We start from the raw sequence: 13,253 nt of genomic DNA, 5'->3' as shown, positions 1-13,253 counted from the left end.
AGAAACCTAAATAGACATTTCTCCAAAGAAGATATACAGCCTGCCAACAAACACATGAAAGAATGTTCAACATCATTAATCATTAGAGAAATGCAAATCAAAACTACAATGAGATATCATCTCACACCAGTCAGAATGGCCATCATCAAAAAATTTAGAAACAATAAATGCTGGAGAGGGTGTGGAGAAAAGGGAACACTCTTGCACTGCTGGTGGGAATGTGAATTGGTTCAGCCACTGTGGAGCACAGTATGGAGGTTCCTTAAAAAACTACAAATAGAACTACCATATGACCCAGCAATCCCACTACTGGGCATATACCCTGAGAAAACCAAAATTCAAAAAGAGTCATGTACCAAAATGTTCATTGCAGCTCTATTTACAATAGCCCGGAGATGGAAACAACCTAAGTGCCCATCATTGGATGAATGGATTAAGAAGATGTGGCACATATATACAATGGAATATTACTCAGCCATAAAAAGAAATGAAATTGAGCTATTTGTAATGAGGTGGATAGACCTAGAGTCTGTCATACACAGTGAAGTAGGTCAGAAAGAGAAAAACAAATACCCTATGCTAACACATATATATGGAATTTAAGAAAAAAAAAATGTCATGAAGAACCTAGGGGTAAGACAGGAATAAAGACACAGACCTACTGGAGAACGGACTTGAGGATATGGGGAGGGGGAAGGGTGAGCTGTGACAGGGCGAGAGAGAGGCATGGACATATATACACTAACAAACGTAAGGTAGATAGCTAGTGGGAAGCAGCCGCATGGCACAGGGATATCGGCTCGGTGTTTTGTGACCGCCTGGAGGGGTGGGAGGTAGGGAGACGCAAGAGGGAAGAGATGGGAACATATGTATATGTATAACTGATTCACTTTGTTATAAAGCAGAAACTAAAACACCATTGTAAAGCAATTATACCCCAATAAAGATGTTAAAAAAAAATTCAACATCCATTTATGATTAAAACTTTCAACAAGCTGGGTATAGAGGGACTGTACCTCAACATAATAAAGGCCATATCTGACAAGCTCACAGCTGACATCAATCTCAGTGGTGAAAAGATAAAATATTTTCCTCTAAGAGCAAGAGTAAGACAAGGACGCCCGCTCTCACCACTTTTATTCAGCATAGCACTGGAAGCTAGAAGTCCTAGACAGAGCAATTAGGCAAGAAGAAGGAACAAAAGCCAACCAAATTGGAAATGAAAAAGTAAAACTGTCACTTTTTGCAGATTACATGATATACAGGCATACCTCAGAGATTTTGTGTGTTGAGTTCCAGGCCACTGCAATAAAGCAAATATTGCAATAAAGCAAGTCACAAAAATTTTTTGGTTTCCCACTGCATATTAAAGTTGTTTACACTGTACGGTAATCTATTAAGTGTGCAATAGCATTATGTCTAAAAATACCAATGTACATATCTTAAGTAAAAAATACTTTATTGCTAAAAAATGCTAACCATCATCTGATAATGTGAGATTGCCACAGACCTTCAATTTATAAAAAATGCAGTATCTGTGAAGTGCAATAAAATGATGCCCAATAAAATGCAGTATGCCTGTACACGGAAAACCCTAAATACTGCACAAAACTATTTATTAGAACTAATAAATAAAATCAGTAACATTTCAGAATACAAAATCAATACACAAAATTATGTTGACTTTCTACACATTAAGTATTAACTATCAGAAAGAGAAATTAATAAAACAATCCCACTCACAACTGCATCAAAAAGAATAAAATGCCTAGGAATATATTTAACCAAGGATGTGAAAGATATGTACACTGAAAACTATAAGACATATTGAAAAGAAATTGAAGAAGACATAAATAAATTGAAAGATACTCTGTGCTTGTGAATTGCAAGAACTAATATTGTTAAAACGTTGATACTACCCAAAGCAATCTACAGATTCAACACAAGCCATACCAAAATTTCAGTGGCATTTTTCACATAAATAGAACAAATAATCCTAACATTTGTATGAAATTACAGAAAACCTCAAATAGGCAAAATGATCTTGAGAAAGAACAAAGCTGGAGCCCTCACACTTCCTGAATTCAAGGATATTACAAAGCTATAGTAAAAAAAAAAAAAAAAAACCAGTATGGTACTGGTATTTAAAAACAAACAAACAAACACATAGGTCAATAGAACAGAAAGATAGCCCAGAAATAAACCAACACATATATGTTCAATTGATTTACAAAAAAGGAACCAAGAGTATACAAGGGAAAAGAAGAGTCTTGTCAATAAATTGTGTTGGGAAAACTGGACAGACACTTGTGAAAGAATGAAACTTGACCACTATCTTATGCTACACACAAAAATTAACTCGAAATGGATTAAAGACTTGAACACAAAATCTGAAACCATAAAACACCTAGAAGAAAACATTGGTGGTAAGCTCCTTGACATGGGTCTTGGCAATATTTTTTTTTGATTTGACACCAAAAGCAAAGGCTAAAAAAACCAAAGCTGAGCAAGTGAGATGATGTCAAACTAAAAAGCTTCTGCACAGTAAAGGAAACCATCAATGAAATGAAAAGGCAACTGGGAGTTCCTTGGTGGTCCAGTGCTAAAGAATCCACCTTACAATGCAGGGCACGTGGGTTCGATCCCTGGCCAGGGAACTAAGATCCCACATGCCGCGGGGCAACTAAACCTGCATGCCACAAATACTGAGCTCGCGCACCTCAACTAGAGAGCTTATGTGCCACAAACTACAGGCCCATGTGCTCTGGAGCCCATGTACCACAATGAAAGATCCAACATGCTCAACAAAGATCTCGTGTGCCACAACCAAAGACCCAACGCAGCCAAAAATAAATAAATCTTACCAAAAAAAAGGCAACCTACTGAATGGGGGAAAATATTTGCAAATCATATCTGAGAAGGGGCTAATATCCAAAATACATAAAGAATTCACACAATAGCAAAACCCCAAACAATCCAACTAAAAAATGGGAAGAGGATCTAAGTTAATGTTTTTCCAAAGAAGACATCCAATGGCCAACAGGTACATGAAAAGATACTCAACATCACCAATCATCAGGGAAATGCATATTAAAATCACAAATTCAGTCACCTCAAACCTATTAGAATAGCTATTATCAAAAAGACAAGAAATAACAAGTTGGCAAGGATGAGGAGAAAAGGGAACCATGTGCAGTGTTTGTGCAATTGTAAATTGGTGCAGCCACTATGAAAACAGCAAGGAGGTTCCTCAAAAAATGCAAAATAAAGGGCTTCCCTGGTGGCACAGGGGTTGAGAGTCCACCTGCCAATGCAGGGGACACAGGTTTGTGCCCCGGTCCGGTAAGATCCCACATGCCACAGAGCGGGTAGGCCCTTGAGCCAAGGCCGCTGAGCCTGAGTGTCTGGAGCCTGTGCTCCACAACGGGAGAGACCACAACAGCGTACTGCAATAAAAAAAAAAAAAAAAAAAATTCAAAATAAAGCTTCCATATGATCCAGCAATTCTACCTCCAGGAATTTATTTCAAGGAAATGAAAACACCAGCTCAAAAAGACACATACATCCCCATGTTCACTGCACCATTATTTATAATAGCCAAGATGTGGAAGCAAACTAAGTGTCTATCTATAGATGAATAAGTAAAGAAAATCTTGTGTGTATACACAGTGGAGTACTGCTGACTCATAAAAAAGAATGAAATCATGCCATTTGAAACAAAATGGTGGATGTTGAGAGCATTATGCAAAATGAAATAAGTCAGACAGAGAAAGACAAGTACCACACGATCTAACTCATGTGGAATTTAAAAAAGCAAACAAACAAAAACCAAACTCTTAGATACAGAGAACTCATTGGTGATTCAAAGACAGAGGGGGTGGGTGAAATGGTGAAGTTGCTGAAAAGATACAAATTTTCAGTTATAAAATAAATGAGTCCTGGGGATATAATATACAGCAGGGTGAGTACAGTTAATAATACTGGATTATATATTTGAAAGTTGCTAAGAAAGCAGATATTAAAAGTTCTCATCACAAGGAAAAAATTGTAACTCTTTGGTGATGGATGTTAACTTGACTTATTGTGATCATTTTGGAATATACACAAATATTGAACCATTATGTTTTATACCTGAAATTAATGTAATACTATATGTCAATTATATATCATTAAAAAATTAAGAAGTCAAGAAGCAGTCTTAAGACTATGGATTTAAGAAGTAAACCAAATCACATACTGTTGGTCTAGATATTTTAAATAAAAAATGTTTGCTTATACTTAAAATTTTTGTGCTTATATATATTTTTTATTTAGCTTTGAATTGTTTATATTTCACATATAAGACTACCTGGGAGAAATACTGTACATAGATAACATAAGTGCTTATTAAATATCAACTTCATTTATATGCAGATAACTGAAACGGCTATTGCTTACGTGATTTCCATGGAGATCAAGTTTGACTAATTTTATACAACTCTGAAGTGGACGAATATCTGTAATAAAATTGTTTGAGAAGATGCACACTCTAAGAGAGATACAAGATTGAAAACTTTCCATAGATTTTAAATGAAGGCCACTGAACTTCACAAAAACAAAATCTTTTTGATCTTCTATTATATTTTCATTATAGTGACTCCATTCTCTATGATTGGTTAGCTCTTCTGTGACTGTTCCATGAAACATCTAGGAAAAATGGGAAATTTTGAACGTTTTTTTTCAACTTTCAAAAATAAATCTATATGAAAAAAATACTTTCTAATAGACAGTGAGAATAAATGGGTAGAAAAGTTAAAATTTTTAAGAATATAATTTCCATAAAACCTTCTATCCCAAAGCATTTTAAATATATAACATGTATATAATTACAACTCAAAAATGTATCATTTCTCTCACCAATGAAATAATCAGTAAAAGGAAGAAAAACTTTCTTTTTCCTGAAATACTTAAAGAACATGAAATTCAGTGAAATAGCTGGGATAAAAACATCACCTCTAGGCAATATAACTAAAACAAACATAGAAAACTATACCCCTCAGACTTCCCCCCTGGTGCAGTGGTTAAGAATCTGACAATGCAGCAGACACAGGTTCGAACCCTGGTCTGGGAGGATCCCACATGCCACAGAGCAACTAGGCCCATGTGCCACAACTACTGAGCCTGCACTCTAGAGCCCGCAAGCCACAACTACTGAGCCCGCATGCTGCAACTACAGAAGCCCATGCTCCGCAACAAGAGAAGCCACCGCAATGAGAAGACCGTGCACCACAGCGAAGAGTAATCCCTGCTTGCCGCAACTAGAGAAAGCCCATATGCAGCAACAAAGACCCAACATAGCCATAAATAAAAAAATAAATTTATTTTTTAGAAAAGAGAAAACTATACCCTAACATACCTTGTATAATAATTTTGGTTAAAAGATGTTGTTAAATAAAGAACAGCATTGAATGATAAATCCCCAAGTTAGAAGAGTGATCATCTTTGTGAGAAAGGCTGATAAATGCAGCTAAATGAAATTAAGGGGCAATAAAGGGCTACAAGGGTGATTCAACAATGTAAATCAATCACTGTGATAAACCTCATAAATGGAATGAAGGATAAAAATCATATGATCATATCAATAGATGCAGAAAAATCATTTGAAAAAATTTAACATCCTTAAATAAAAACTCTAAACAAAGTGGGTACAAAAGCACTGCAATTCAGCATAACAGAGGCCATAAATTATAACCCTGCAGCTAACATCATACTCAATGATGAAAGGTTGAAAGCTTTCCTCTAAAATCAGGGAAAAGAAAGTGCCCACTCTCACCATTCCTATTCTACACAATACTGGATATCCTAGCTGGAGTAATCAGGCAAGAAAAAGAAATAAAATCAGAAAGGAAGAAGTAAAATTGTCTTTGTTTGCAGATGACTTGATGTTATACACAGAAAATCTTAAAGACTCCATCAAAAAACTGTTAGAACTAATTTAAAAATTCAATAAAGTTGAAGGGCACAAAATCAACATGCAAAACTCAACTGCATTTTATATTTGTTAACAATGAACTATGTGAAAAAAATAAAGACAATCCCATTATAATAGCATCAAAAATACTCAAGTACTTAGGAATGCATTTAAACAAGGAGGTGAAAGATCTGTACACTGAAAACTGTAAGACATTAATGAAAGGAATTGAAGAAAACAAAAATGATTGGAAAGCTATCTTGTGTTCATGGATTGGAATAGTTAATACTCTTAAAATGTCCATACTACTACTCAAGTCATCTATAGATTCAGTGCAATCCCTATCAAAATTTCAATGACACTTTTCACAGAAATAGGAAAAGCAACTCTAAAATTCATATGGGACCACAAAAAAAAACAAAAAATAGGAAAAATAATCTTGTGAAAGAACAAAACTGGAGGCCTCATACCTTCTGAATTCAAAACAACATATTACAAAGCTACAGTAATCAAAATAGTATGGTACTAGCATAAAAACTGGCACATAGCTCAAGGCAAAAGAATTGAGAGCCCAGAAATAAACCCATAAATATGCAACAACAATATCTGACAAAAGAACCAAGAATACTCAATAATGAAAGGACAGTATCTTCAAGAAATGGTGTTGAAAAAACTGCCTAAGAATGAAATGTTCACATGAGAAAGAATAAAATTGGACACCTGCCTTACACCACTCACAAAAATTACTGGATGGGGCTTTCCTGGTGGCGCAGTGGTTGGGAGTCTGCCTGCCGATACAGGGGACACGGGTTCATGCCCCGGTCCGGGAAGATCCCACATGCCGCAGAGCGGCTAGGCCCGTGAGCCATGGCTGCTGAGCCTGCGCGTCCAGAGCCTGTGCTCCACAACAGGAAAGACCACAACAGTGAGAGGCCTGCGTACCACAAAAAAAAAAAAAAAAAATTACTGGAAATGGGTTAAAGACTTAAATGTAAGAGCAAAAACCATAAAACTTCTAGAAGAAAGCTTAGGGGAAAAAAAGTTTCTTTTACATTCATTCATCCTGGTAATGACTTTTTGGATATGACACCAAAAGCAAAGGCAACAAAAGCAAATACCAACAACTGTGGCAACAAACTAAAAAGCTTCTGCACAGCAAAAAAAAAAAATATCAAACAATCAACAGAATAAAGAGTAACCTATGGAATGGGAGAAAATATTTTCAAATCATAGATCTGATAAATGGCTAATTTCCAAAATATAAAAGGAACTCATACAAATCAGTAGAAACTGATAATAACAAAAACAACAACCTGATTAAAAATTAGGCTAAGTACCAGAATAGATATTTTTCCAAAGAAGACATATAAATGTCCAACAGATACATCAAAAAGGTGCTCAACAACACTAATCATTAGGAAAATGAAAATCAAAACCACAATGAGCTATCACCTCACACCTTTTAAAATGACTATATTCAAAAAGACAAGATTACGTGTTGACAAAGATGTGGAGAAAAGGGAACCCTTATACACTGTTGGCTGTACCAATGTAAACAGTATAGAGGTACCTTGAAAAATTAAAAGTGGAACTACCATATGACATAGTAATCCCATTTCTGGGTATATATCCCCCCAAAATGAAGTAATTATCTTGAAGAGGTATGTGCATCCCCATGTTCTTTAGTCCCAATGCCTAAGTCATGGAGGGAACCTAAATGTCCACTGACAGATGAATGGCTAAAGAAAATATGATATCTATTTTATATACACACACACAATGGAATATTATTCAGCCATGAAGAAGGAAACTGCCATTTTCTACAATATAAATGCCACTGGTGGCCAAAATGTGGTGCAAGAAATGGGGAGATGTTGGTTAAAGGGAACAAACTTCCAGTTATAAGATGAACAAGTTCTGGGAATATAATGTACAGCATGGTGACTATAGTTAAAAATACTGTATTGTATACTTAAAAGTTACTAAGAGAGTAGATCCTAAAGGTCCTCAAACACACCGGAAAAAAAAAAAAAACATAATTATATGTGGTGATAGATGTATTATGAACCTTACCATGGTAATCATTTTTGCAATGTATATATGTATTAAAGTATATTATACATATTAAACTTATATAATGTTATATGTCAATTATATCATAATAAACCTGGAAGAAAACATTTCTAAGTACAAATAATTAGGTATGTCTCATTTAGATTAATATTTGTTGTTAATTCCTTGAAATCCTTCCATTTGAATTCTCTACAACCAATATCCAATGTCCTGCAAAAAAGAATGCACATTCTTTTTTCATTTATTTACACTGTGTAACAAAGCACCCCTAAACCTACTGCCTTAATAAAAACACCATTGATTATTTCTCAGGTCTGTGGCTTAACTTAGTTCAAGTGGGCAGCTCTTTTTCAAGGGATGTTGACTTAATAAGATTCAGTCTTGTGGGGCTCATCCAAACTAACACCTACAAGGTGACTAATTTACATATGTGAAACACTGGCAAGGAGAGCAGGAAGGTAGGTTCAGCTGGAATGCTGGGATATACGGGTCTCTCTCACCATACTATCCCAAGGTCTCTCCATCTACACCAGTACTCACAATGTCATCCTCTCACAGGTCTATTCATGTGTCTCTGTAATAGGGAAGTAAGACTTTCTATATGGTTGACTCAGGGCTCTAAAAAGTATAAACACAGAAACTGTAGGGCCTTCTGAAGGTTTAGGTCCATCTGGCAGAGCTTTACCTCAACCACATTCTATTACTTAGAGGAAGTTATTCTGATGATTTGAACCAGTTTATAATGTAGTTAGAGAAAGAAGAAAATAAAATATAAGTTGTTCTGAGCTTGGTGACCTCAGGCAAGTTATGTATATCCTCAATTTGTTATGTATCCAAATTATGTTCCTCAGTTTCCTCATCTATAAAACATGGATAGTAATAGTATTTGATGGAAATAATTGTTATGAGGACTAAATGAGTTGGCCTGAAGGCTTTAGAACACTGTCTGGCACATAGCAAGCACTGTAAAATGAGTATTACTTAATAAGGCAAATACCTAGCTCAATTAACAACTCAACATAGACTGCCCCTTCAAAAAGTAAGTTAGGGCACTTCTAGTTTCCAGTCCAACATATAAGGAGCTTAGAAGTTGTCACACCATCCTAAAAAGTAAAAGCTGAACAAAATGAAAAAAATCAACACATCTTCTTAGATTCCTCAGAAAAGGGAGGTCACACAGAGAGCCAATACCCCCAAAATCAGAGAGACAGTTAAATGGATATAGAGATTCAGAACTTACAGGAGCAGAAACTCACCAGCAGAGATCTCTGGAGGACCCAGTGCCTCCCAGGTAGGAAATACTGAACTATAACTGACAAGTTACTGCAGGCACAGTGTTGACAACTCTGAGATTAAAAATTCCAGGAAGGCCTAGTCAATGAAGGGACCACCTTGCTTTTGTAAGATTAACATCCAGGAGCTCTAACAGGTCCTCAGGGTGAATACTGGACAAAAATCCACTCATGCTTCCATAGGGGAGAGGAAATAAATAATTTTGAAATACACCAGAGAATTCTGTTCTTAATAAGGCCTGCCCTCAAGAGAAACTATTTAATGGACACTAAACAACTGAGGTTTTATCAGAGCCTAACTGACATGGGAGAAGAGAAATACTCAACTCCATCTCCCTCTAGCCTTCCATTTGGAGGAAGGGAAACACCCAACTCCAGCCCATTCTTGCTATCTTGTCCACCTAAGAGTAAGGAAAACTAAGAAGCACTTGTGAAATCCACAGCCCTGGGGCACAGGCTCATTAAAAGACTAAGACCTTAATATATAACCATAGAATACTTCTTTTCTACCCACACCTTACCACCACACCACACCAGTATTTTATAAGAGTTCCTTTTACCAGTACATCATTTCTGGCTTTCAACAAAAATTACAAGGCATACTAAAAGACAAAAAACACAGAGTAAGCATAAGAACCAATATCAGCTATGGCAAAGATGTTGGAAATATCAGACTGGGAATTTAAAACATCTATGATTAAACATGCTAAGCACTTGAATGAAAAAAAGTAAGAACAGATGGACAGTGTAAGGTAGAGAGATAGAATTAAAAAAGAATAAAAAAAATAATGCTAGAGATCAAAAATACTATAACAGAAACGATGAATGCCTTTGATGAGCTATTTTAGTAGATTGGACGTGGTTGAGGAAAGAATCTCTGAGTTTGAGAATATGTCAATAGAAACGTCAAAAACTGAAAAGTAAACAGAACAAAGACTGAAAAAAGCAGAACAGAATATCCCAGAACTGTGGGATAACTACAAAAAGTGTTCAATATGCATAATGGAAATACCAGAATGAGAAGAAAGTGATAAAGAAACAAAGGAGCATAAAAAATATTTGAAACAGTAATGATGGTGAAATTCTTCAAATTAATGTTAGATACAACCTACTGATCAAGTAAGCAGAAAACACCAAGCAGGAAAAAGGCCAAAAAAATACAACTAGACATATCGTTTTAATTTCAGAAAATTAAGGATAAAGGAAGAAATATGAAAGATGACATAGGAAGAAAACCTCTTATCTACAAAAAGGGAAAAATAAGAATTATATCTAACTTCCCCTAAGAAACTATGCTAGCAAGAGGAGAGTGGAATAAAGTATTTAAAGTGTTGAGAGGAAAATCCTGCCAACAAAAAAATCTATACCTTGTGAAATTATTCCTCAAAAGTGGATGAGAAAAAAGACTCTCAGGCAAACAAAACTTGAGGAAATTTCTTGTCAGTAGACCAGCCTTAAAAGAAATGTTTAAAATAGTCCTTTAGAGACAAGGAAAATAGTATAGTTCAGAAACTCAGATCTACATAAGAAAAAGGAAGAACACTAGGGCAGGCACAAGTGAAGGTAAAATAAAAATCTTTTATTTTTCTTATTCTTAGTTGATATAACAGGTAAAAGTCTGTTCAAACATTAACAGCAAAAATTTATTTGATTATATATGCACACATATGCTCAGTTGACACTTGAAAAACATGGCTGTGGGTAGGGGTGAAGACCCTTACACAGTTAAAAATCATTTGTCTCTCAGTATCCACAGGGGATTGGTTCCAGGATCCACCACAGATACCAAAGTCCATGGATGCTCAAGTCCCATAGTGAGCCCTCCACAAAACTATCCAAGGTTCTGCATCTGTGGCTTCAACCAGCACAGATTGTGTAGTACTGTATTTATCGAAAAAAAGAAAAACATAGACGTAGACCCAACAGTTCATACCCATGTTGTTTAGAAGTCAACTATATATTTTTGTATAAGTAACTATGCTATGTATAAATGAAATGAATGAGAGCAAGGATACAAGGAACAGGAAGGAAGAATCAGGAATTTTTTTTTTATTACAAGATATTTATACTACATACGAAGTAGTATAGTGTTATGTGAGAGTGGATTTGGATTATTGCAATCTCTAGGGAAATGGCTTAAAAAAAGAAGTAAAATAGGTATGCTAAGAAAAGATAGAAAATAGAATCATATACAATGCTCAATTAAAATCACAAAAGGCAGAAAAAAATGGAAGGCTAAAACTGGTACAAAGAACAAGAGCAATAAATAGAAAAGATTAACAAATACAGATATTAATCCAACTATATAATCACTTTACAGTAAGTCCCCTACATATGAACAAGTTCAGTCCCAAGAATATGTTTGTAAGTCCAATTTGTTCATAAGTCCAACAAAGCTAGCCTAATTACCCAACTAACACAATTGGCTATATAGTACTGTACTGTAATAGGTTTATAATACTTTTCACACAAATAATACATAAAAAACAAACAAAAAATAAAGAAAACATTTTTAACCTTACAGTACAGTACCTTGAAAAGTACAATACTACAGTACAACAGCTGGCATACAGGGGCTGGCATCAAGTGAACAGGCAAGAAGAGTTACTGACTGGATGAGGGAGAGGAGGTGGGAGATGAGGGAGATGAAGGATCGTCAGCAACAGGAGATGGAGGGCAAGCTGCAATTTCACTCACACCTGATGTTGATGGCTCAGGTTCTGGTTCCTTGCTAGATTCAACTCTATCTACCCTTTTGAAAAAATGATCCAGTGATGTCTGGGTAATAGCTCTTTTTTTCTCATCATAGATGACACAGTAGCACTGGATTGCATCCTGAACAGCTGCTGCAACCTTCATGTACCATTCTATGTTCAGGTCCTGTGCCTCAAAAACTAACAGTGCCTCCTCAAACAAAGAAAATCCCCTTGCTATTTCCTGCATCGTGAATCTCTTCAGTGCTTCAGCTACTTCTTCTTCCTCTTGTCTCTCTTCGTCCTTTCTCTGGGACTCCAGTTCCATCAGGTCTTCACTAGTAAGCTCCTCGTGTTGCACAGCAAGGAGTTCAATGAAGTCATCTTCTTGCAGATCTAGCTCGAAATAAAGATACTGTACTCTATACAACACTGTAAAGTACACAAAGCACTACCACTTGTAGAGGATGCACGCACGTGACAGTGTATGCCAGACACACAAACTAACTTACGTGATTGGACATGTGAACACACGTTTGCACCTATGAAAGTTTGCAACTTGAAGGTTCGTATGTAGGGGACTTAATGTAAATATATCAATAGTCTAAGAATCAAAACAAAGACAGAGTGGATCAAAGTTAGAGTGGATCAAAAACTAGCCCAACCATATGTTGTCTACAGGAAAGCCACTTTATACATAAAGATTCACAAAGAATAAAGGTAAAGTGATTGAGGTGAATCTTAAAACATTCAAAGAAAAATTAATATGAATTCTTCTCAAATTCTTCCAAAATAAAGAAGATGAGGGAACATTCTGAAACTCATTTTATGAGGCCAGAATCACCCTAATACCTAAACAAAACAAAGATATCACAAAAAAAGAAGATTACAGGGCAATTTCCTTGATGAACACAGATGCAAAAATCCTCAACAAAATATTATCAAACAGAATTGAACAATGCCTTAAAAGGATCATACACCATAATTAGGTGAGACTTATTCCAGAGAAGCAGGAATGGTTCAACATCCACAAATCAGTCAATGTGATATACCACATTAACAAAATGAACAAGAAAAATCATACGATCATCTCAACAGATGCAGAAAAAGCATTTGACAAAATTCAACATCTCTTTATGATAAAAACTCTCAACAAACTAGGTGTAGAGGGAACACGCCTCAACATAATAAAGTTCATATGTGACAAGCCCACAGCTAACCTCATACTCAATGGTGAAAAGCTGA

General features: G+C 35.7%; 1 protein-coding gene across 1 annotated transcript in view; it reads right to left on the bottom strand.

The window, feature by feature from the left end:
- LRRIQ3 (leucine rich repeats and IQ motif containing 3) overlaps positions 1–4,686 on the bottom strand; it is a gene marked incomplete at both ends in the record, with an annotated part of 212,145 nt that extends 207,459 nt beyond the window's left edge. Inside the window, one exon of the mRNA XM_082863265.1 lies at positions 4,438–4,686. Within this exon, the coding sequence (XP_082719391.1) occupies positions 4,438–4,686 (249 nt within the window). The remainder of the gene's footprint in view (positions 1–4,437) is intronic.
- Positions 4,687–13,253: the final 8,567 nt, after the last annotated feature.

Source organism: Leucopleurus acutus (assembly GCF_964270905.1).
Source record: "Leucopleurus acutus genome assembly, chromosome: 2".
Lineage (NCBI taxonomy): Eukaryota > Metazoa > Chordata > Mammalia > Artiodactyla > Delphinidae > Leucopleurus > Leucopleurus acutus.
The sequence above is the reverse complement of the archived record's forward strand: the minus strand, read 5'-3'. Positions and strand labels throughout refer to the sequence as shown.